Source organism: Battus philenor, unplaced genomic scaffold, assembly GCF_028537555.1.
Source record: "Battus philenor isolate CCGP_79_NKW_IND1 unplaced genomic scaffold, ilBatPhil1.0.hap1 SCAF_14, whole genome shotgun sequence".
Lineage (NCBI taxonomy): Eukaryota > Metazoa > Arthropoda > Insecta > Lepidoptera > Papilionidae > Battus > Battus philenor.
In genome coordinates, this window is record NW_027181676.1 from 13,312,016 (window position 1) to 13,336,335 (window position 24,320).

The 24,320-nt window shown below is 33.9% G+C and overlaps 1 protein-coding gene across 1 annotated transcript; it reads left to right on the forward strand.

Annotated features, from left to right (window-relative positions):
• The first annotated feature begins 41 nt into the window (after positions 1–41).
• fmt (phosphatase 6 regulatory subunit 1-like protein fmt) lies at positions 42–20,880 on the forward strand. Its single transcript, XM_068777768.1, has 18 exons — positions 42–196; positions 512–591; positions 2,168–2,441; positions 3,688–3,852; positions 5,181–5,382; positions 6,961–7,087; positions 7,864–8,022; positions 9,274–9,406; positions 10,102–10,411; positions 12,074–12,201; positions 12,993–13,057; positions 13,706–13,862; positions 14,612–14,644; positions 14,958–15,026; positions 16,016–16,071; positions 17,102–17,214; positions 17,639–17,845; positions 18,748–20,880. Exons 1-18 carry the CDS (start codon positions 137–139, stop codon positions 18,975–18,977), a joined length of 2,568 nt encoding a protein of 855 aa, XP_068633869.1. The 5' UTR covers positions 42–136; the 3' UTR covers positions 18,978–20,880.
• The last annotated feature ends 3,440 nt before the right edge of the window (positions 20,881–24,320 follow it).

Genomic DNA, 24,320 nt, shown 5'->3' on the forward strand with positions numbered 1-24,320 from the left:
CAACACTACGGTTTATTACTGTCTGACAGACAGAAAACGGATCGTTGCACTTTTATCGGTGAAACTATAAAATTCGTACAATACCAAGTTTTCTATGGATTTAGATTAATTTAAATTGTACTTATTACTTTTAATTATGTTTTGGAGCGGGAATTTTATCGCAGTTAGGGAGTTAAATAATCTCCTGAAAGAGGAGGTGCGTATTTTGATACAGGAGTTCGTGGTTATGAATGGTTGTATGAATACGTCTTGTTTCGTTTGATGTTGGTGCTTTTAGCCTTTCTAGCTTTTAAAGCTTCATCGGACTACGTGATTGCAGATACGGTATCCGCAAGCTATGAATGAATACGCAGGCTATGTCTGGATATGCTATACGTTTGTGTGGAAATTTGTTAATGCCGCTAAGTTTATTGCATTTTGAAGACTATGGAAATGATTGTTTAAATTTACATTATCAGTGCAGTGAGTTAAACTATTTGGCGATTTTTAATATGAGCATTGTTTGTTGTAGAATGTAACACTCACTCAAGTGTTGGAGGCGGATGATATTCTACAAGAGTGTAAGGCCGATAATAAAGCCTTAATATTATTGTAAGTGATTGTTTCCTTGTATTTATAACGAAATATCATCCTTTACGTAGTAAAATCCTTGTTAAAATTATTGTATGCATGATACCTTTATGTTTTGTGCAAAAAGAATGATCGTGACATCATTTTTAAATTTTCATTTACAAATTCCTTACTTTTGTTACATTTTATTTACGAAGAAATGAAAGTGTATGCATTTTAGTGGTAAGATTGACAGTTCTTATTGTAATGAAAGACATTATCACCAAACAATTTTTTTTAGTTACTATATTTTTATATATATTAAGTAAATTTATACTTTGTATATATATCATAGTTTTGAACCCAAAATAATTTAAATATTTAACAACTCACATGTTGAATTTAACTAACATCACTTTTATAAATTATTGAAATATTCAAGACTATATGTGATGTTAACAGATTTTTCTCAAATCTTAGAGATGTAACAATATTTTAAGTTGGTCATCACCAGATATTGGATATTTAACTGATTTTAAATGTATATTATGGCTTTAAATAAGAACTATATAACACAAGAAACTGCTTTGTATTTGTTACCTGCATTTTAGATGCATTGTGATGTCACTTGCACAAGTAGGTTTAGATACATGTATATATATGGATTTTGGAATTTTTTATTTTTTTTTGAAGTTTCTTCTATGATAAGTTCACTATATTTTTAGGTAAATTTGCATCCAAAATCTTAATCTTTGTTGATCTATGAATATTATGAATTAAAAACATAACTAGCCATTTTTGATGTAATTTTTAATTTTGTTGGTAGTACTGTAGATACTATCAATTAATCCTTAAAATATGTCCACAGATATTATATAGCCATATCAATGGGAATAGTTAGTATATATTAAAATAAGATGTAAAAATGTGTGTGTAAAAATGCACATCCATTATTTAGTAAGATGAAGATCATAGGGACATAATGGTTCATAGATCATTTGCTGCTGAGGTTGCTTTAGATCTTTTATATCTATTGTTTGTTATAACTATATTATAATATTATGTGGTCATCTTTATCTATGACTGACTCATCACAATATCTTTTGAGCTATAAGGCTCAGAGTCTATTTAGAAGGAAAATTACTTTCACTGAGTAGAAAACAGTTAAGAATAATTAATATGAAATTTTACGCCCATAACCTACACTATAGGGATTCTTTAAAATGAATGCACTCTTTCAAAGAGGATATCTTTTTAGACAAGTTAAAATTTACCAAGATTGCATTGTTTATCAGTGTTTCCCAACATAGGGCCCACACTCGGCAGGGATAATTTGAGTGTTAAGATAGGCAATTCTAAAATAGACTTGACACAAGTTTGACCCTCTTGTTTTAAAATAAAACTTATATATAAAAGAATTTTATGGTGGGGCATGGTATAAAAAGGGCTGGGTTAAACTTTTATTTATTGATAATAAAATTAAATGCAAAAGGCAGGGTTGGCAATGTTTTTTGTATGGGGATGACTAGTGTGTTTAAAAAGCTAAACAGCTTTGTTTACATGGCAATAATTTCTTGCACAGTTGATTTGTAGTCATGGTTTCTGTTTTAATTTGCAGCCTTACAAAATCAGAAATTCTCGCAGAATTGGTAACCCTCATCACAGAAGAACCTCCAAAAAATGTGGACCTGGCATCACAGTACCGGCATGCCCACATTGCCAGTGAGGTCCTCACCAGCCAGCTTATGATGTTGAGTGATCGGCTCTCAATGGATGTGGTGCAGATGAACAGACTCTGTGATTTTGTCAACAAGGATCCACCTTTGAATCCTTTGTTGGCATCCTATTATAGTAAAACTATTGAGATGCTGCTTGAGAAAAGTCCTAAACAGGTATGTCTTTATAGCTTTATTAATTCATTCACTTCCATTATAGGTGCTTTACTATCAGCGGTGTCTTAATATAGATGTGGGTGAAGCTATGTATATACTGAATCTTGCTTACAACTGGTTCTATTGGAAATCCATGGGGAAGGTCTAAGTCCAACAGTGGACATCTTATGGTTGAACGATGATGAAGTCATGCAGAAGAAAATATTACTTAGTCTTGTCAGATCTGAAATATTTTTATAGTGAATTGGCTGTGTCATCAGACTTTTAAAAAAGGAAATAAAACATTTCACAGTGATCAACCTATTTATTGATTTAAAGTTATTAAATTGAATTACAAACATTAGTGTAATAATTTATTTTCGGCAAGACTGAAATTACAATATTACAGTGATTGTGTTCAGCTTCCATACCTTTTTTTACTTTAATAGACTTGAAATAATTTAGTCCTATAGAAGTGTTTTTATTATTGAGATTTACAAAATGGCTACTTTGAAGCTACAAAATGGAGTTGGCAATAAATTTTTATATTCATACAGACACACCTATTCTAATTTTATAAAATGTTCCAGAACATTTTTCGATCAAAATTTTAGTATTGAACAATTTTAATGCATTACATCTTAATGCATATTTTGAAATAATGTTTTAAGCGGTATATCATTTTCCAACTTGTAAGAGTCTTATATTTTGTGGTACACTCATTGTTAAATGTATCTGGGGTATGATTTTTAATTTTTTTACAGACAACCTATTTTAAATTTTCCAAAATGTTCCAGATTTACTTTAAATTAATATTTTAGAATTAAGTGTTCTTAATGCATTACATTTATGCATATTTTGTAATAATGCTTAAAGTGGTATGTGATTGTCGTCAAACTTGTAAAAGTCTTATATTTTGTAGTACACTCCTTGTATAATGTATCTTGTATCCCAAAAGTACCCAAAAGGTGGACAAAAGACCATTTCAAGATTGTCAGAAGACACTGGATGCTCTTTGAACCAGACCTATTAAAAAATTAAGGACGAGATCTTACGGCTGGCATTGATGATGATATTAGCTGTGGACATCTTACAGCTGATGATAAAGATACTGGATTGTATATTTTCAATATCTGTGACCTATATCACATGCTTGCTTTTAAAATAGAAAATTCAGTGTATTACATTTCTTCTTTAGGAATGTTAGTACTTCTAATCCATTATTTAGTTTCTTTTTTTGGAGAAGCTAAGAGTTGTCTTGTTTCAGGATTGGTACCTTTACCACATAGTGTGCCTTCGTGTCCTAGATTTTTTTAAATCAAGACGCGACTTTCTACCCAATCTGTTACGACATATATCTACATCAACAATTGCAGACATCTTTAAATACTTCATACGTCTTAAAGATCCATTCAATAAAATAATTTTGGAGGTATGTATGTTTTTTTTATAATCTAGAAATAGCTATGAAATACTTTGTATCTTTGTACTTTGTATTTCTTGATAATGAAGGGAATTAAAAATAATAAAGAATAAAAATGTGATGGCATTTATATTTAAAATATATATTTGAATTTTTTAACGACCGTCCATTAATTCGCTCTGGATATCTTTTATGAATTACAGTAGTCTTTATTCTCTCCATTTTTCTAATTCCAAAGTAGTGTTTACCTTCCTAATATATTATTGATAGACATAGAGAGGAAAACCTGAAATTAAAAATATGTTATAATCATAATACAGTATTTAATGGCACCACATGTTATATCTGACGTTGATAATAAGAAATTTGATACTTGTATGCATATTTATATTTATCTGTAGCTATATTATATGGAGGCGGCTTAAATTAGATACAAATAGGATAAACTATCAAAGATTTATTTTTAAATCTTTTTCCGTATACAAGAAAGTGCATCTATCTTACTCAAGCATTCTAAGTTATCTTTATATGGAAAATATCTTTATTTTCCAAGTTTTTAAGATCCCTATGCACAATACTGATTGCGAGTGGTGTAGTACCCAATTCGCAGAATATGCAACACTTACTATTAATTTAATTCAAATATAGTTTATTGAGACATTTTTGAAGAGTATGAAAATGTTTTTAAAAATAGAACACTTTAATTTTTTTTCTTTAATATCACTGTAACGGAAGCGTGAAATCTTGTCTATAATTTAACATCCATTATTTGTATCTTATTTTATGTTTAATTTGAGTTCTATTTTTTTAATTGATTAACATTTAGCCCCATGCCTTACAGGGGGCAATTTGATTGTTGAAGAGGGCAATTCAAAATAAATAAATGTTACATAGGGGTCGTATGAATTATAGTAAGGTTACGGTGGGACTTAGTACATAAAAGTTTGAATCATACTTGTTTAGATATAAACAAGCATTATATGACCAGGGTTGTGTGTGTGTGTGCCTACTATAGGCAAACATGTAAACATTTGTAATTTGCTGTTGGATTGTTTATTTAAAATAAATAAATAATAAGCTAATACTTCAACTTTGAATAAACTATGCCTTTAAATATGCAATCTTTGATAAAAGTGGTTAATCTTTTTACTTCTATTGTTCATTTGGAATTAAAATAATGCATGAGCTAGCCTGAAAGTGTGGCTTAGGATTATTAAAGTTTTTATATTAAAGACTAGTTCTATTAAAAATCTATTGGTTAGGGCCTAGTTGCTAGATGGAGGCAGTGGTGGTCCTTTAGCTGAAGCGATAATAAATTGCCTGTCTCCACCTTTCAGTGGTTAGAAGAGTACCAGTTCCTAGAGTGTCTCATTCACATAGTCTGCGGGACTTATGAGCATGAAGAGATTCGGCCTGTCCCTGTATCTGATGCTGCAGAGAGGTCACCGGAGCAAACTGAAAAAGGTCAGCAGGAGACAAGTGAGAAAGTTGAAATGAACCATAAAGAAGACGGTGTCGATGGTAATAAAGATGAGAAAGGTATGTATTGTTTATACATGAACATGTTTTTATATTTATATGTCAATTTGGTATTATTTATATCAGAAAGAACTAAGGCCCTTTTATATGTCTATATATGTTGTTTAAAATTACATTTTATTTGTTTATATGATACATTGATGGCTGTATATGTTATAGAATGTATTGAAACCATCAGCTCCCTTCTTAAATAGCAAAAATTCAGAAATGGTACATTCAAATGTATTACATATGCAACATAAAATAAATACAAGTGCTTGTATGTAGTCAGATAGAATTTAGAAAAACTGGATGATAAGTTATAGCTGTACATGATTTATATTCTTAATGTATACACCTACTCCAAATCACCCCATATAAAGTGATCGCTATAAAATATGTTATATTTATTTTTTATATTGGAATGTGAATAGCCAATGACTGATTTTTCTTTATGATAATGTTATTTATTATGGTTGAACCCATTGATTCTTTGAGAGGGTGTGTTATATGCTAAATGCCAGCAAATTAGCTTTATATTTACTCCTTTTAAGCTTTTAAACCTATAATTAATCATCCTGTGTAGAGACTAAATCAGACCTAAATCTAGGTCGCTAAATATGCTTGTCTAGATTTTATTGTCTGTTTATATATAATGCATTTTCATTTACGTTCGAATAAGTTTGTCTCACTCAGTTCAACTAAAGGAGGAGAACGAGAGAGTTGACTTACCTCAAGATGAAAGCGGTGGAGAAGTTCTCGTCTTAATAGAGGCCGTGGGAGTCCAAATTTTGAACATTATTTTTCATACTATGCTATCATTACGTTGTTAACTATTTTTGAAACTTTTGAATGATATTGTGTCATATATTAATCACAAGCAAATTTGCTTTACATTTACTCCTTTTAAGACTTTAAACCTCTAACCAATCATCCTGTATAGAGATTAAATTAGACCTAAATCTTTGAAGGTTACAAATGATAATATAACTGTCTATTATATTACGTTATTTATTGTTTAAAATTTGGAATTTTTGATTGTTGTTCTAACATAAATAAATAATGTAATTTTGTAAATTAGTCTGTTCCGTGCTTGAATAATTTTTGAAGATTTTCCATCAAGGCCGCATGGGGCGCGTACGACTCACATTTTAAAAATTAAAAAAAAGTCGTTTAAGACGTATGCTTAACACCTTTTCAATACTGCAAAGCTATAATTAGCGGGAAAATGTATTAAATTTTAATATGCATTACGTACGCGCATGTGTGATGTGAAGTTATCTATATTCGAGCCCACAATTCATTTGTTTAAGAATCCTTTGTTATTCAATGGGATCTGCAAATGGCCTGAACGGAAAGTGCAGCGGGGGTCGTGTACGCCCCACATGGCATTAAATGTGTTAATAACATTTTCATGTTTTTCATTATTTAAAAAAAAATATTGGTATGCTGATCTCATACAATGACTAATGGATAATGTAGGAATCCCCTATAATCAAATTTTAATTTCACAGATTATTAATATTTCGCCTGTGACGAAAAAAAAAAGGAAAAACTAGGAGATTATTTCTCTCTTAATTAACATGAATTTCATTACAGTGACAAATGATTCGGAAGAGCAGAGTAGTTGTAAGAAGCGAGGTGCTGAAGCAGGTCGGGCATCAGCGAACGCAGCGGCTTTGTTATGTGATCTCCTGGCATTTGAACCACCAGGCACTACGGCCATGTAAGTGGTGGTTATATAGCAAGGAACTTGGGGTTGATATAGTGAATTCCAAGACCGAAGGTAGCATTTTAAAACAGTTCTTCATCAGTAGAACAGCTCAGTCATCACGTCTTATAGCCTATACAAGTAGCTATAATATGGGTTAATATGATCAGAGTTGTAGAAGATTATATATACCTTGGATGATCACTGGCCAAATCCTTCTCTGATGGGCAGCATTCAGGAAGCTTTGAAACATCTCATAAAAATACCTGATTAATGTTTTAGACCAGTGTGTTTCTGGTGATAACTTTCAGATAACTTAGCATCTCTCTAATAAATATTTTATAATAGTAATAAACTATAACAGAGTGTAGCCAGTGGCTGACGATTGTGGCAATTTGTGGCAATATGTAGCAATTTGTAGCGATTTGGGGCAATTTGTGGTTCTCTAGATACATGTATTCGAGTCCTTTTTTCATATCATTGCATCGATGTTTAAAAAAAATATTTTGTTCCTTGTTCCTAAATATCTTTGAAATTACTGACCATAAATCATAATTCAACAATTTTTCCTAATACATCTTATACACATATTTTGTACCTTTTTATTATATCCATAAATATAATTTCTATAAAAAAATTAATACCCCATTTTTGCATAGTAAATATATGTTTAATTACGGCACGTAAAAAGTTTTAGATTTTGAAAAATGGTTTCTACTATCATGTATGTTGCTGTAAGATTCAAAGATTTTGCTTGTGACGTCATGGTGTAAGATCTATCCGATTTTCAGGCCAGTGACCAGCTGGAGCCTGGTGACGCGGCTCCGGTCCGAGGAGTGCGTACGGATGCTGCTGCAGTGCATGTTCACTTCGCCGCCGGAAATGCGTCGCCATGCCGTAGTCAACGGCTGCCAGCTGCTCCTGGCGTTGCTGACGCAAGACTCTGCCTCGTTAGTACTTTGTTCTACTTATCACCACCACCATCACCATGTCAGTCGATAGAATCCACTGCGAGAAATAGACTTTCTATATTATAATATATTTGATTAATAATATAGTTTTATAATGGTCAAAAGTACTGTACGATTATAGGATCATAGCGGGCTTACTTTCATAAGGCTGTCTTTGTTCCCAAATATATATAAGTGAGATTTGTACTTCAAATTGTAGCCTCTAAGTCTGACTTTGAAGTCAGTTTGAGGCCAGGGTAATTGATAAAATTAATAACTTCTAAAAAAATTTCACTATATTGTTTTGTTCTATATCAGAGGCAAGCAACCTTTTTAATCAACGGGCTTATTTAAAGTTCAAAATGTTTTGTCGTTACGCACATAATATTACATTTATTAATTATATTCAAAAATTGAATATATCACGTTACTATATGTGTACACTTAAATCCATGATTGGTTTGTTAACTATAGATGTAATAGTTTCTCCACCATTAACATGGCAGGGCTTCAGGAATGCTTCGTATTTACATGAGTTTTTAAATTGTCGATTACTTAAACATTCTAAGTGGAAAGCTACCGCAGGCTTGCTTATCTGTTAAGAGATTGAAAGAAACTAGGTATTATCATTCTGATTAAACTATGTTGCAGTCAACAGTATAGATCAGAGTTTCCCAAACTTTTTTGTGTTGTAGACCCCTTGCCATGTTTTTCCGTGTTGGGTAGACTTACCTGATATTAATTTCCTGTAAATTTCTAACTTCTCCAGCAGTCTCAAACAAAATAACACTGACTCAATTCTCTCTTTTCAAGATTCAGAAAAAGAATAAACATATTTGTCCCACATTCGTATTTATAGAGTGACGAATTGAACAAGTCAGTGCAAGGTAGCGAAGCTCTGAGACTGCGACTCTCAGGTTTTTACAAGTTCAAAATGTATTGCGACCACAAAGCGAATACCAAAATCCTACAACTTACACAATTTTATAAATTTATATAATAGTTTTTTTACTCCATAGGTACTTTTATAAATAATATAAATGTTTTGATATTATAAGATAGTATGATGTAAGTAAATAGGTACTATTAGTGTATGTGTTGAGATCCACTACTGTGAACCCCGCTGACGTTAGACCCTTTGCAGGTTGTCATTGACCCCTAGGGTTCGATATAGACCACTTTGGGAATCACTGGTCTAGATCAATGGCTTCGCTTTTGACAGTTAAAAATAATCATTTGTTTTTTTTTTAGAAATGCCAATGGCAATGGCAGTGGTGGTGAGAGCACCTGGTCGAGTGCCAGCGTGCAACGAGCCATCGCGCCACATTTGCCACTGCTGCACCAGGCCTTACTGCGTCCGCCAACACCTTTGGTCCTTAACACGGTAAGAATATATTGAATAGTCCATTAAAAAAAATTATTGGTGGTTCCCTATATTATTTCAATATCCGAAACAACATACATATGTGAACTATTTTATTCTTTATTAAAGTTTGTAAAACCCAAACTCTGATGTGCTGTTTAATCTCGTTAACCATATTTAAAAACAAGAAAGTTAAAACAAATGTGTTAAATTACTAATATATAAATAATAAAACAAAAAAACGATGATGGAACATAATGAAGAATCTTTAAATGAATTATACACAGATGTTTTATCTGATTGTCCGATTGATTAGTAATCAAATTGTGGTAAATGTGAAAATGATACTGCAACAGAAGAGAGCGACTCTGATATTAGACCGGCAATATATAAAAAAATAAATATTATAGTATCATATAGTACCACCATTTGTAAGAAGAGTGGAACAAACATGATATTACACCAGACTTACAGAGTTATTTAAATATTCCCAGTGCAACTATTAAACTTGGTGATGCTCCGACTAGCAGAAGGCTTTATTTTTTGATAGAGGTGTTTTTGTTTTAGTCGTTACGCAGACCAATTTGTACCATTCACAAATGAAAGATTTACAAAAAATTTATGAAGAAATTGTACACAAGATAAATTTTCAGTCAACAATGTGTTAATCTGGGCATTCTAAATTTAACATTATAATACAATTAATTATTTTCCAGGATGAGAACGTAAAAAAAGTTTCGGAGAAGGCGAAAGACACAGATGATAAGAACAATCCGGAGGTCCAAGAACAAGGTTGTAGCGATGACAACAAAACAAACGAAAACAATAGTGAAGGTACACACGAGAACAGCTACGAGGATTGTGAAGCGGACAAGCAATGCGACTCGCAGCGCTACGAAAAGAGCTACGAGCCGGGCTACGCAAGCACTCCCGCCGTAGGCACCGCCCGCGTGCACGTCGCTGCATTGATTGCCCAGCTAGCATTCTCCGAAGTCAAAGATGTTCACAATGCACTTTTAACTTTAGGTGAGATGACTATATATTTTTTGGGTACTAGCTTATCGTCATGTCAGCCGATAGACGCCCACTGATGGCCACGATGATAGGTCCAACGCTGCCCATGGCATGGACTTCAGTGATCTTGACCATGTCGTCTGGTCACTGGAGATACTTGCGTAGGTTTATCAATTAATATCTCAAATCAAGGATTTTCATCTCTCCAAGCGTCCTATATCGATTGAATGAAATAGAAATCGATTTCAAAACTCGTTCTCCGAAGGATACGTTTTGGTCTATAGATGGCGTGACGTCTAAATATGCCCAAAGAGATTGTTATGTAGGAAGCAGTATCTACAACTAATAGATTTGAGAGTCATCTTCTTTTCGATCTAAAGACGCCCACTGTAAGGCAAAGGGCTCCCCAAAATATCTCCACGATGACTGGTCTAACACTGCTCGCAGCGTCGAATTGCCGTGACTTTGACTATATCTTCGTTCCAATCTGTGAGGGACATACCCACGCCCCGTCAACTGGGTAGTGGTCGTAACTTGAGATACTTTCGTATCTATATTCAAATCAGGAATTTTCAAAACGATTTATATTAAACCATGAGTCAAAATATTTCAAAATCTCGTCCGGGAACATATCTTTGCCTCTAGATGGCGTAACGTCCAAATTTACTTGCAAAAATTGTTATGTAGGTAGCACCACATATAACTGTCGGATTTCAGTATCTTTGTTTCGGCTTATAGATGCCATCTGCAAGGTGATCGGGTTTACTTTGTCCAGATCCAGTGACCTCCCATGACTAACTATGACGTCGGTCCAAGTGATGGAAGGTTTTGTCATTTGAGAACCTTACGACTTAACGGCCATTGAGTGTACGAGCGATATTTCCCGCCCACTGCAACTTCAAACAAGCAATAGAAATTATTTACGAGTATAAATGGCTGTAAATGTCAGTTTTCCATGTAAATCTCCAAACAAACTCATCAAGGGCAAGTTTTGGTCCAAACTATTGTAGCCACAGGGTGCATATATATAAAAACCGATGTGGTGTCATATATCATATTTATTTTCAATTTCACAAGAAATGTTCTAACAATCATGGAACAATTGTTTCAATATCATTACGGAAACAGAATAAAATTAGGTCAATTTAATTTGATTTTTTGGTACTTATTTCAAATATTAGCTTTACCATCTAGGCGTCTGGATAGCATTAAATATTGCATATCATTGGCCGCCATCTTGAATTTCTAGAAGTTTCTTCATACATTTTCCTGAAGTAAATTCCCCTATATACTGTATATTTGTTTTTATTTTGTAGTCATATTTCAAAATGACAAGATTTCGTTACTAAATATAACATAATTTATGTTTGTTGATACTCGATAAAAATTGCAATTTTTACAGTTAAAAGATTTTAATTTGATTTTATTTACAGTTAAAGGATCGGAAAGTAATGTCGTATTCTCAAGTTAAATTTATGTGACTATATTTTAAACAAGTTGTTATTTTTACTCAACAATATATTCACTTTCGTTATCAATAACCTTTTGCCATCTAATATATTTTCAATGCCGGTGGTACAAATCGGTTTTTCCGTAAAATATGTCGACAGAAATGACTTTTCTTTCCGGTTCCCTTAATATAAATCTTTATACTTATGATGTTAATATTTGCAGGTACTCCGGGTGTGTTGATTGACATGTTCTTTGACTACCCACAAAACAATTTCCTCCATACACAAGTATATATCTTCATACAGAATGCTATGTCGAATCCTGGCTTCGCAGATCGGTATGAGAAACATGTATGTATATCTTTAAACATATTTATTTCTATTAAGTAATTGCTGTTGGGGTAAGCAAGCGCTAGAATAACCATCCGTAAAGTGGACAGACAACCTTGAGGAACTTGGTAGACACTGGAGGCGAGCTGGAGGGCAGGCAGGAGTGTAAATCTATGGTCGAAGCCTATGTCCAGTTGTGGACATCCCTCAGTTGACCCTATCCTCAAATGATGAAGAAGATGATGATGATTTAAATCAGTCAGAAAGCTTGTGATATTTCTGTAGATGAACAACATTCTATGATGAACCAAGTCTTGATTTATTAGACTAATAAATATATATCCTTATATATTTTAATTTTTATCTTTAAATCTTTTTGTGGAGTATTTTAAAATATAAATGAACATATGTATTTATAAGCCATGTGGTATCAGGATTGGGTACCTTGACAGACATAATGACAAAAATAATAATGTAGTTAGGGTCGTCAGCAAAATTACTGTTCTTATCCACGAAACAAAGCTGGGAATTGTCCCACGCATGCAAATAATGCGTGGGATAACTTGAGTGGTAGTCCAGCGGTAGAGAAGTGAGACTGTTGTCATTGGTGTTATAAAATACCCACTTTGTTCAATAATTTTATAGGATTGTTAGTGCTTATAAGTTTCCAAAGGCTGAGTAGCAGCGTTCTCTGGGTACGAAAAGAAGATGTATGCAAAAGAGATGTAGGTGATGCAAAATTTTCAGGTGTAAAACAGAAAATATATGAGGTAATTGTATGTAAGTAATACATTTTGTTTATGTCTTCACAGTTAATAGACGAATGCAAGATTCTCACAAGACTGATGGATACATACGAAGAGAATGAGTCCAAAAAGTAAGTTAACTGGTTTTATGTTAATCCTAATATCTGTATTATGTGGTATAATAAATTAGATATTGCTTTATCCTGTTGGTGTTTACCAACTAACATTCAATTTGTTGGCAACAATCAGATTTTTAGATCGTAAGGTTTTTAGAGGCCGGCCTTTGATTTGGCACTTCGGAAGAATCTCATCGGAAATAAATATTTTATATTGAAGAGATGTTAAAACTTTAAATGGGTGGATATACAAGTAATTTGCTGTCAATTAATATAAGATACAACTTGTACAAAAATCAACGGTTCCTGAGATAAATAATATAATGGTTATTGTACATTATAATAAATTATTGGTAACTATCTGTCCTTGCAGGTATTTTATGTGTATTGAATTGAATTACAATGGGAAGTAGTATAACACGTTGCAAAGCAGGGTACAAACAAAAATTAATAAAAACAAAAATAAAAATAAATAAATAGATAACATGACGATCAATAAGAGTTATGTTAAAAGTTCCAATGTTGAATAAATTAAATTTATCTTTTTCTTCACGAGTCGGTAAAGACGGTGGGAGAACCGACGACATAGTTAAAGCGATATGAATGAATAATTGAATGAATGAGTGAATGAATAGTGACATAGATTGTATGTTTGTGTTGCAGGGCAGGCGCGGTACGACGTGGAAACATGGGGCACGTGGTGCTGGCTCTCCGCTGCCTGGAGTACTGCATGCCCTCTGACCCGGCGGCCGAAGAACGCTGGACAGCCTTCGTGGAAAACGTGGTCCGTCCTCTCTTGCAACACCACGACACACCACTTGTGAGTTCACTTTGTTATGTTAAATATACTAGATGTCCAGACATACCGTAATGTAAGGCATTCGTGTAACTAGCACATCGCATTCCAAATAAAAACTATTTTATGTAACATATATCAGAGTTGCCATGTTATTTATTGATTAAATGTCAAATAAATACATTAGTTTTATGATCGATAAACAGTGACCGATGTTAGAAGTTAACTTACAGTATATGTTTGCAGCGTATGAACTGTCAAACGCGCTAAGTTCAAAGCGAATTGTCAAAACCGCGAAGTTCACATTGAACTGTCAAATGCACGTATTTAAAAGATAACTGTCAAATTGGCGAGTTCAATGCGAAGTATTAAACGTGCAGCTGTTAACACATGAGTTAATAAACTACCAAGCGACGTGGTCAATATATCTCTTTGTAAATTCAAGATATTTATTACGCACAGGCTCTGCTAAGCATATTGCTACATTTCAGAGTATCTTTAGGATAAATATGTTTGGAAATGAATTTTTCCAATCTTTAGGAAAAAATTTGATAATGCAATCATAAAAAAAATTTGCAAACACTATCAAGTTTGTTAGTTTTTCTCAATAGATGGCGCGTTACGAACTAAAGTAAACCTAATTATAATCTGACTATTATAGATGTAATGATCTTAAATAATAAAGCTATTTTGACTTTCACTTTGACTTTAGTTTAGTTTTAATTGTTGAAATTGTATCTGTGAAATTTATTTTATATTTTTTTTATTTTCAGGGCGGATTCTATCCTTCGGATAATATTTACGAGGTAAGATTTTATTTTTTTCTGGACTGTCACTATTGCCCAAATGGCATTTGCAGATTCTAGGGTTCGATGTTTATTGTTTAGAGGGTTCTGTAGCTCGTGTTTTGTAACATTATTAAGTATGTATGCTATATACATACTATGTACGTTTCTTTATATGTACACGTTAACTGCCATTATTATCGGATTATTTAAATATTTTCTAGCATGTAAAATAAGGAATATTGAAATTAAATTAAAATGAATCAACCTGTATATATATTCAAAGGTTAATTTATTATATATAATATGTTGTAATTAAATTTGTTCTGTACAGTACAATGAGGCATCAGCGTCCGCGTGGAACGAATCAGTTGCAGCGATGCAATTTACATGCGAGAATGCGGTAAGTTTTTATATAAATGTGTGAAGTAAAAGTTTGTTGTCTACCTTGCAACGATAAGTCTACTACTTCAGAAGCTTAAAGCTCCTTTGGTTATCATTTCTACCTGTGGTGACCAATTTAGATGTCGTTTTTCGGTTGTCTAGAAAACTCTCCTCTTTGGTATTCAATATTCGTCTCCTTAAGTAAATAAATTTTAAACCTCACCGATGCTGATTTGGAAGCTCAATCATAAATGAGCATATGTTCGCTTATGTAACACAATAAAGCCATCAGCAGGCCAGAGGCAAAATTTATTTTCCTTTGAATTTATTTTGACTTATATATCTTTATATATCAATGAAATAATGAAGTCACCCCTTATCCTCAACGAGTCTATATAGAGATACAATGGAATTTATTTATTACGGCGAAAGGTTGTCGTCTTAACCCTTAACTTGACAGTTTTTTTTAAATATTATTTTAATATTCATACCACTTGACTTTTAAGACCCAAGGATGCCAACAGAAAAAACTGAACAAGCGTTCGAAAATTAAGAAATTACCTAAACATTCACATACGAATGATTACTTTGCGTTCAAAATTGATGCCACTATTTTTTTTTTAATTCTGATGTATCTCTACAGATACATTATCAAGAAAAGGGTTAAAAATCAGATAAGTCCGGGCGAAAGGAAAATGTGGATCTACCCACAGTTAAAATTAAATAAATATTTTTTAAGAAAGAATCTCAGTTCTTAAAATGAGATTTGAGGTCGTAAGTTGCGGGTTCGATTCCCGGGATACGATCTTATATTATTTACACTATTTGCCTTAAATGTATACGGTTGTCACTATCCAAATAAGTTTCCATATGATAGACAGTATCATCCTCTGGCTTATGCCTTGCAGACGAGACGTCTATGGAATGAAACAAAGACAATGACTATACATATACATGTATATATGCATATATATATGTATATACTAATATATATTTTTTTAATTTTAGACGACTCGAAACGAATACAGCTTCCTACAAGTGGCTGGCCAACGGACCAATGATGGGTGAGCAATTTTAATATTAATACCAGCATATACAAATATATATTTTTATTCTTCTTTATATGAGTTAAAATTGTTCAATGTAGAATAAAATTAATTTTTATGATGTTTAGAAATGAATTGCGCTGTGTTTAAGATTTGAAGTTGTTAATACAATCATTATAAAATGACAAATTCCACTGAGTTTCTTCTTAGTTCTTCTCAGTGAGCGGCGAGTTCCGAACTAACGTAAACTTAATTTTAAACAGACTATTATAAAAGATTGTTATGATCTTATATAATAAAACAATTTTTGAATTTGAATTTGTTAATATATTTTTATGCCATTAATTTTTGAACAAAGCTAATGTTTATTCCATACAATGATGACTATATATCTAAAAATGTCTGTATTTATTTAAAGCAAAGCTCGTATTCCTCGGGTAGGTATTCCTTAATGTCTCTAATTTTTTACTACCGCGAAAGTTAGAGATTATTATACCTATATCTATGTACATACATATTTTGTATAACATTTAACCAAAGAAGATAACCAAAATATGTAAAGGTAAATTAAATAAATACTGTTACGTACTGTGGGTTCTGGCTCGGAATGAAACACCACTGGTTCACAAGGAGTTCTTTATTTACAAATCATATGGTCACCCTACTTTAACAAAAAGTATACTTTCGCTTAGTCCAAACTTCGCTTCCAAATCGCTCAAGAAATCGCTGTCCAAACAACTTGCCAAATAGTCACTTTGTATCAATGATCGTAGATCTTAATCTTATAACTCGAAAAACAACACTGAATTGTCGACATTCTACTACGGATAAGGTTCTACTAAGTTCGCGATAGTACTCGGTTAGAATTTTCGAGAACCGTACATAAAATTCTATAAATAACTTCAAGGTCACGCGTGTTCACGGCATTTCCTGACCCTAGGGTTCCATGTTTATTGTTTAGAGGGTTCTGTAACTCGCGGTTGTAACAATACCAATTTTAATTATTTTAAATATATATGATTAAAATTAAATTTTGATTTTTGTTCAGAATGTGGGACGATAATGCTGAATCCGATGCCAAGCCGAAAACTGATGAACAGAAGGAGTCGGAAGCTGAAGCCGGTCCTGCGTGGGTTAGGGAAATGCTTGCCGAGGGTGCCCGTTAGTACAATACATTCCTATCATTATTTTAGCCGTAGGTTGCCCACTGCTGGGCGTAAATCTCTATTATAGATTTCCAATAGAACCGAGTAAAGCGGCTTCCAAAGTCTTTTGACAACAACAAGAATGAAAGAAAATATGAAAGAAGAGAAAGATAGAGTGTCAGATGTTGTGACGGACGAAAGACAAAAAATATTGAAACGGTTAAATCAAAATCACTGTCCCAAAAAATGTGGGAGACGAGAAACAAAAAACTTGTCGATATTTTAAAAACTTGGAACTGAGCTGCAGCGTCAAGTTAGATCTGACCTTCAAATTATTTGTCCAGCTTTGGTAATACGATAGAAAGGAGGACGGGAGGTCAACCAATCTGGTCTAAAAAGTCTGGGAACCTTTTCTTTAACCGTTTTTATGACCACGGTAGGTGGTTTCTCGGCGTGGGACACGGAGGAGGACGAGGAGACGGAGGGCTCGGAGTGGGCGAACTTCGGTGAAGTGTTCGCGACGCCCGTGGACCCGTTCGCGCCTGTAGCCAGCGCCCCGCCCGCCCAGCATCAGCACGGCTTCGACCAAGAGTTCACGCCCTGCTGGCTCTACAACGACAACGGGAACGAGCATCCTGGTGTCTGTGGTAATTATATTTCTAGTGTATTCTTCTCACCGAATTTAGGTTAATATATAACTAAAACGCCAATGAAAATATACATATATACAATATACATACAATATCTCTGCCCCGCACTGCCTCCTTATAGATATTGGACTGTTGGTATTGCGTGCGACAGAGATGACGCTCTACAAAGCCGAAATTCGCCGATTGTCTCTTTCCAAAGGTCGATGTGCAATATTTATCGCCGGGTATTGTATACACAATACCTCGCTTTGACTTATCTCTCTTCCTTCACCACATTCTTTGGTACTACAGCTATGTGCACACGACCTTATATCTTAACATTAATCCTAATTTTTATTTATTATCTACTTTATAATTCTTTTACAGTATTTAATGAAATTGTGGCGGCGTTCTTTATTTCCTATTAGGGAGGTGATGATGTCACTTTCCACTATTTCATCCAACTCCACCTCACATTCTCATTACTCTCTTGAAAATACGGGACTCTGTTAAGTTTTAAAACACTACATGGTCTACAATAGTTATTGCAGTTGGCGCCAAATTCAGGCTTTTCGATGTGGCTTCGCAATTGGGTCCGAAAGGTTCTCAGGCGAACAAGGGTAAGTAGACACAGCTTGGACAGGCCCCCGCTAAGTGGACCGATGACATGGTTAAGTTCGCGGGATGTCGATGGATGTCTATGAGACATAAAATGAAGACCTAGGGCTATCAGCTTGCGTTTGGTAACAGACGCATAATATTTAAAAAAAGATATTTTTACTTTTAAGAAAAAGAACTAAATAGAAAATTTAATATAAAACAGATTGGTAACAATATATGTATACGAAACATTTAAAGATATTACAGCTACAACCAATATTTAGTTGTGTTAGATAAATTAAAACCTCCGATTGTTTCAGATGCAACCTGCCAGAGCGGTTTACAGCAATCAATGCAGGCTCTCAATATGGGCAACGAGTTCAAAGTGAAGCCTATGGATGAAGCATCCACAGCGGAGCTCACCAACAACCTTCTCACCGCCATGAGCTCTATGGCGCCTGACGTCATCGCTGACATCGTCAGCGCCATGCCGCAGCCCGACGAGCCCCTCACCGCGCCCAACTCCGAGGAACCCTCCGCTGACAGGTGATCCTTTCTGCTCAGTTAGCGCGACGCAGGGCTTCGCCCCTCGCGCTACACACCGGCCGCCTGCAACCAGTCTTACCACTTCCTAGGTCGGTTCTAAAACATTATCCACCGTCTCCTCTCTGTCAGTTTAACCTTTACATTGTTATTCACATGTACAATATACATGCAACACTTTACATTACGTGATTTATTTGTAGTCGGTGACATGAACACTACTCGTCGATCTGTTCCTAACGTACGTACAAAGTAACATTTTATATAAAGGACCAATGAATTGGAAATCAACTTTGAATTCGTTAATTTTATACGAGCTAATCGCTGTGAAGTTTCACTAAATTAGGTGTGTTTGAATTCTACCATCACTCAAAAGTGATGTTCACTCATACGAAATAAGCTTCTTAATTGTATGTATATAGATCCTGCTTTTGTATATTGGACCAATGAAAGCAAAACCAGTGACGCTGAGATCTGGCACGAAGACAATTGTCCGACTGTTAACTCCAATCGATGTGTGATAATGAACAAAGTTATTTTTAAGTCGAAAGAGAGCTTATTTAGGAGATATGTGCGGTGTGACGGTATCCCAGCACGCGTGTCACATCTAACCCCCTCCCTCCCCTCCACCCCCTTCATTAAATCTACATATACGTTTGCACAATCAACACGTAGTCATCACTACCGTTAATATTTTATCTATGTCAAATTGACAGCTGTCAAGTTTGACGTTACTGACAGCTAGTGTCAAAAAGTGAAGCTATACTAGTGTTGCGTGCATTGAGTGGGTTTATAACGCCTTACTTGTAATATGTTAATATTAAACGTGGATTTTTTTCGTGTTCATATTGTAGCTAGTTAATGATGTATAGTGAAAATAAGCAATATAAAATGATTTTTCTTTAATCTTTATTAAGTGTAATGGAATTTTATATTAAGTTTATGTGGCAACACTTACACTTTATGATGTGATGGGACGCGCTTGAAACGATTTGCTGAAAGGCCTGGTATGGTCATGAATAGTAGTTTTTCAAGTCGCTATAGAAGTTTGGATGGAAAATTTGAATATGTGAAATGAATTATTGTACAAAATTATTGCAATTTTGTTCTTAAAACTTAATGAATAAAGTTGATTATTATTTTGAATGTGAAAATTAATATATATGTATTTGATTTGAAATAGCATATTGTTTATTGGTCGATATTAAAATATACTGTGATGTTATTGTGCAACGCATGTGTTATTAAAATGTTAGTAGCTTCAATTGTATTGTTAAGGTAGGTGTGCATTCTGTACATAGCTGTCCCTTTCTGTCTGTTTCGCGAACATGATCGTCGCCTTAACCCCACTTGTGGGTATAATTTAGTGAAATCCGTTCTTAGCTGACTTCTACTCAGTGAAAGTAACATTTATACCAAATTTAAAGTCTATAGCCCATATGGTTTTAAAGATACCGTGATGATTCAATGGGAGAGAAATCTCTTTATATAGTAACGTAAAAATGAGCAGAAAAACAAAAGTAACCGAAGCTCGTGCAGCCGAATGATGAACTTTGGGGGAGGCTTATGCCTTCAAAGGGGCTCTTTCGGCTGACATGGATGAATGAATGAATGAAAACAATAAATTATATCTTCATTCGTCTGGACAAATTAAGATTCAAAATTTATTGTACAAAGTACAGGATAAAATACTTATTAATGTGTGGCTTATGGATATTAATTTTCGCACCAAAAACATTTATACAATATTTAAAAAAATTTGGCACGCGCCATTTTGATTACGTCATATGTTAACATAACATTGTTTGCTTAAATAATTTTTCGTTTAAAAAATAAGTCGTTTAAAAGGTAACCGTTAAATGTTTATTCGATTTATTAAAAGATTATATTTTTTTACAAGTAAAAAAAATTTTGTCTCTTTCTGACGTTAAATTTAAATTTCGAATAACATGAATGATAAAGCGACATTGTTCAATAGCTTTGTTAGGTTAGTTATGTATTTCTGTATAATCTATAAACACATTTAATATTAATGTTAAATCACTTATTACCGCGGCATTATAAATCGGAATTTAAATACCGATGGTAAAAATTATATCAAAATATTTCTTACTTATTTCCTATCGAATCAACGGAAGTTATGGTCATAATTAATTTTGGTATATATACATCTGTAATTAATGCCAATTTATTTTATGTCGCGGTAATAGGTACTTTTTATAGTTATTACAGAGTGCACGCCTCAATCATGTAGTGTAATACATAAAACCCATGTTTCCTGTTATTCTCATGTTCAATTCCTATCTCAATTAACAGCGGGTAGCTGTGTATATCTACAATTGTTCAGAGCTAGTGTAGACGCAACATGTAGTCTTGTATGTACCTTACATTCTTAATTAAGTTCAATGCTGTGTAGTTGTAAGTATTATAGATATGCATATTAGTGTATTCGTATCCGGGGATGTCCCGGCAAGTCCGTTTGGTGAACTTTTGTGAATGCAATATTAAACGTAGAAATATAACATACAAGTTGTAATGTTTTTTTTGTTGAGGATTTATTACATATGTATATATGATATTGTATGTCGAAGCTGATGTTTTTGTTTTATCCATATGTTACTATGCCTGATTTGTATTTCGTTGTTAAACCAATATCTGCTAATTTGTTGGGTTCGAAAATTTATATAATAGTGTGCTAGCAAATTGTAGATGGATAAGGGCGTTACTAGCAAGATGTACACGTGATATTTGAGAACAGATAGGTTGATGTTTGTCTATCTACCTTGGTATGTTCATATACCGCAGAAGATGATTAGTATTTGCGCGAACTCTTTACCACCTAAGGTGTGATGGGGAAAAGTACGACTGACAAGACGCACACGAGATACTTCAGTCGTCTGTCTCCTTCGTCCTGTTTACATGCCTCAAAAAGTGATTAGCACTTGCGCGCAATCTACAGTCTAAGGTATGTGAGCGATGAGACGCGGGAGGATACAATCGACAAGACGCATACGGGATGTGCAAGAACAGACGGCTGACTTATATCTGTCTTCCTCGTCACGTTTACATACTTCAAAAGATAACTAGTACTTCCGCGAACTCTATAGTCACCATCTGAGATATGTGAGCAGTGAGACAACAGGCTGCGATCGCAGACGCACACGGGTTACTTAAGACCAGACAGTTTGACCTTCGTCTGTCTCCCTCAATCTGTTCAAATGTCACAAAAATGATTACCATTTGCATGCACACTATATTTACCTCCTGGGGTATGTGATGTGACGCACATGAGATGATTGAGAATAATTTGTGGTTTGTTTACTTCCACAAGTTCTAATATTACAAGGGACGATAACAAGCAATTGCGCAAACAGTATAGAACCTGAAGTGGGCGGTGAGACAGGAGATAGTGCGATTGACAAAACGCACATGAGATATTTCAGAACAGATGGCTTGATATACCTTCATATACCTCAGGAGGTCACTATCGCTTGCGCTATATAGCTAATGTTAGTATGTATAGCGTTTATATATAAAGTTATAATTTAGAAGATTTTGGTTTGATATCGACTTTTTTTAAGTTTAAAGGCTCTTCAAAATAATTCATATCGAGATGAATATATCACGGGACATATCGTAGGGAACAGCTACGTCTCCTTAACATATGTTTGGACAAATATCACTTCTAGATTTACTTGGTTCGTGTTTGATGTAAGGCTGATGTTTTGGATGTTTTACGATTACCCACATTGTTATTTTGGCCAACATTGGTTCCGAATTTAAATTTCAGACATAATTATACTCAATTATTATCAGAGGACAGATATTCGGGTGAGTTTAATTTATTTATGGTTGGCAACTATGGAGGAGACTTTTGTGTTACTAATAGACTTTGACTAATCTTTTACAATTATAATCTGTTATTTTTAACATTAAGACTAATTCATATTACATGGTTTATTCAGCCCAGTACAGCTACTATGTTAGTTGTAGTACCAGATCGAAAATGCCCAGGAGTAAAGATCTAAAATTTCAGTGTAGTATCGGTTAAGAAAATATTTTTGAGTTTTATAGCATTAGTTGATCGCGGATTCTTTTTGATGCAAAATCGTTTTCCATATTAAGCTAACACATGTTTAGTGCACATGCACCCGGATATTTGGATCTCTGATTATATATGATATGTTACAAATAAACAGGATATTCTATCAGAAATGGTCTTTAACCAATTATCATTGAAAAAGTAATAGAATTATTTTTAAATTTTGATTGAATGCTGTATGTTGGGTTACTAATCATATCAAATTGCAGTTTATTTGTAATATTTTTTGTCAATTAAAAAAAAATTTGTTACGTACCGGCGAGCCCAGCGTAGGGCGTCCATTTACAAGTTGCACAGGCGACGTCGCTAAAGTAGTCCAAAGACACTGGGCTAATGGTTAATATGTCCACCTGTGGGCGTCCTACCGTTGAAGTTGTATTGATCAAATAAATGTCAGTGAACATTTACGTTGTAAGTATTAATGTATTCATATCATTTCGCAAAGTAATTTTCAAATGTATTCACGCAAATTGTATTGTATATCTTTAATCATGTTTTATTAAACAGTTTGTTTGTAATTTAAACTAAGTTTCCCATGTATTAATTATAGGTTAGGCGCGATGACAGCAAGTTAGGTTTAAGCTGTTAAATGTAACCAGCTGTGATGAGCCTATGTGAATCGGTACTGCAGTGTGACGAAATGTATTTTTTATTCAACTTATGTATTGTAGAGTTCTTCAAGCGAAAACTTAGTTAAAATGCTATTTAGCTTATTGCTATAGTGCTATTGAAACCGTTGTAACACCCCTTAGAAAAGCGCGCCGATATCGAAGCTAAAAAAAATAGCATAAAAATATGACGGCGTATTGAAGGGGTCAATAGTCCCTTCCATCCCTCCCCCCCCATTTCGCTGTACGAGGTTTAAATGGCACTAGTGTTGCTATAAATAATTTACACTGCAATTTAAAATAAAAACATAATAATTAGTTACATTTAAATATATGTAAAGGATATAATGTGTTTTGTTACAGTCGTTATAACGAAATTCAAAAAAAGCTATATTTGAAGCTAAATCGTTATAGCATGTTTATTCGTTGTAATGTCAAACCAATATCTATGTTCTCTTTTTGAAGATAAATATATCTGCGAAAATTATATGTTATCGATGTGAAAACTGCTAATAATATTATTGAAGTGTAGTCACATTGTCAGTTGCCGCTGAAAGGTGCTAATTCAAACCGGTGTGCGACGTCTCACTAGATGGCGGTTAATTCAATATTGTTCGATGCGCACGCGCAAATGTTTTAA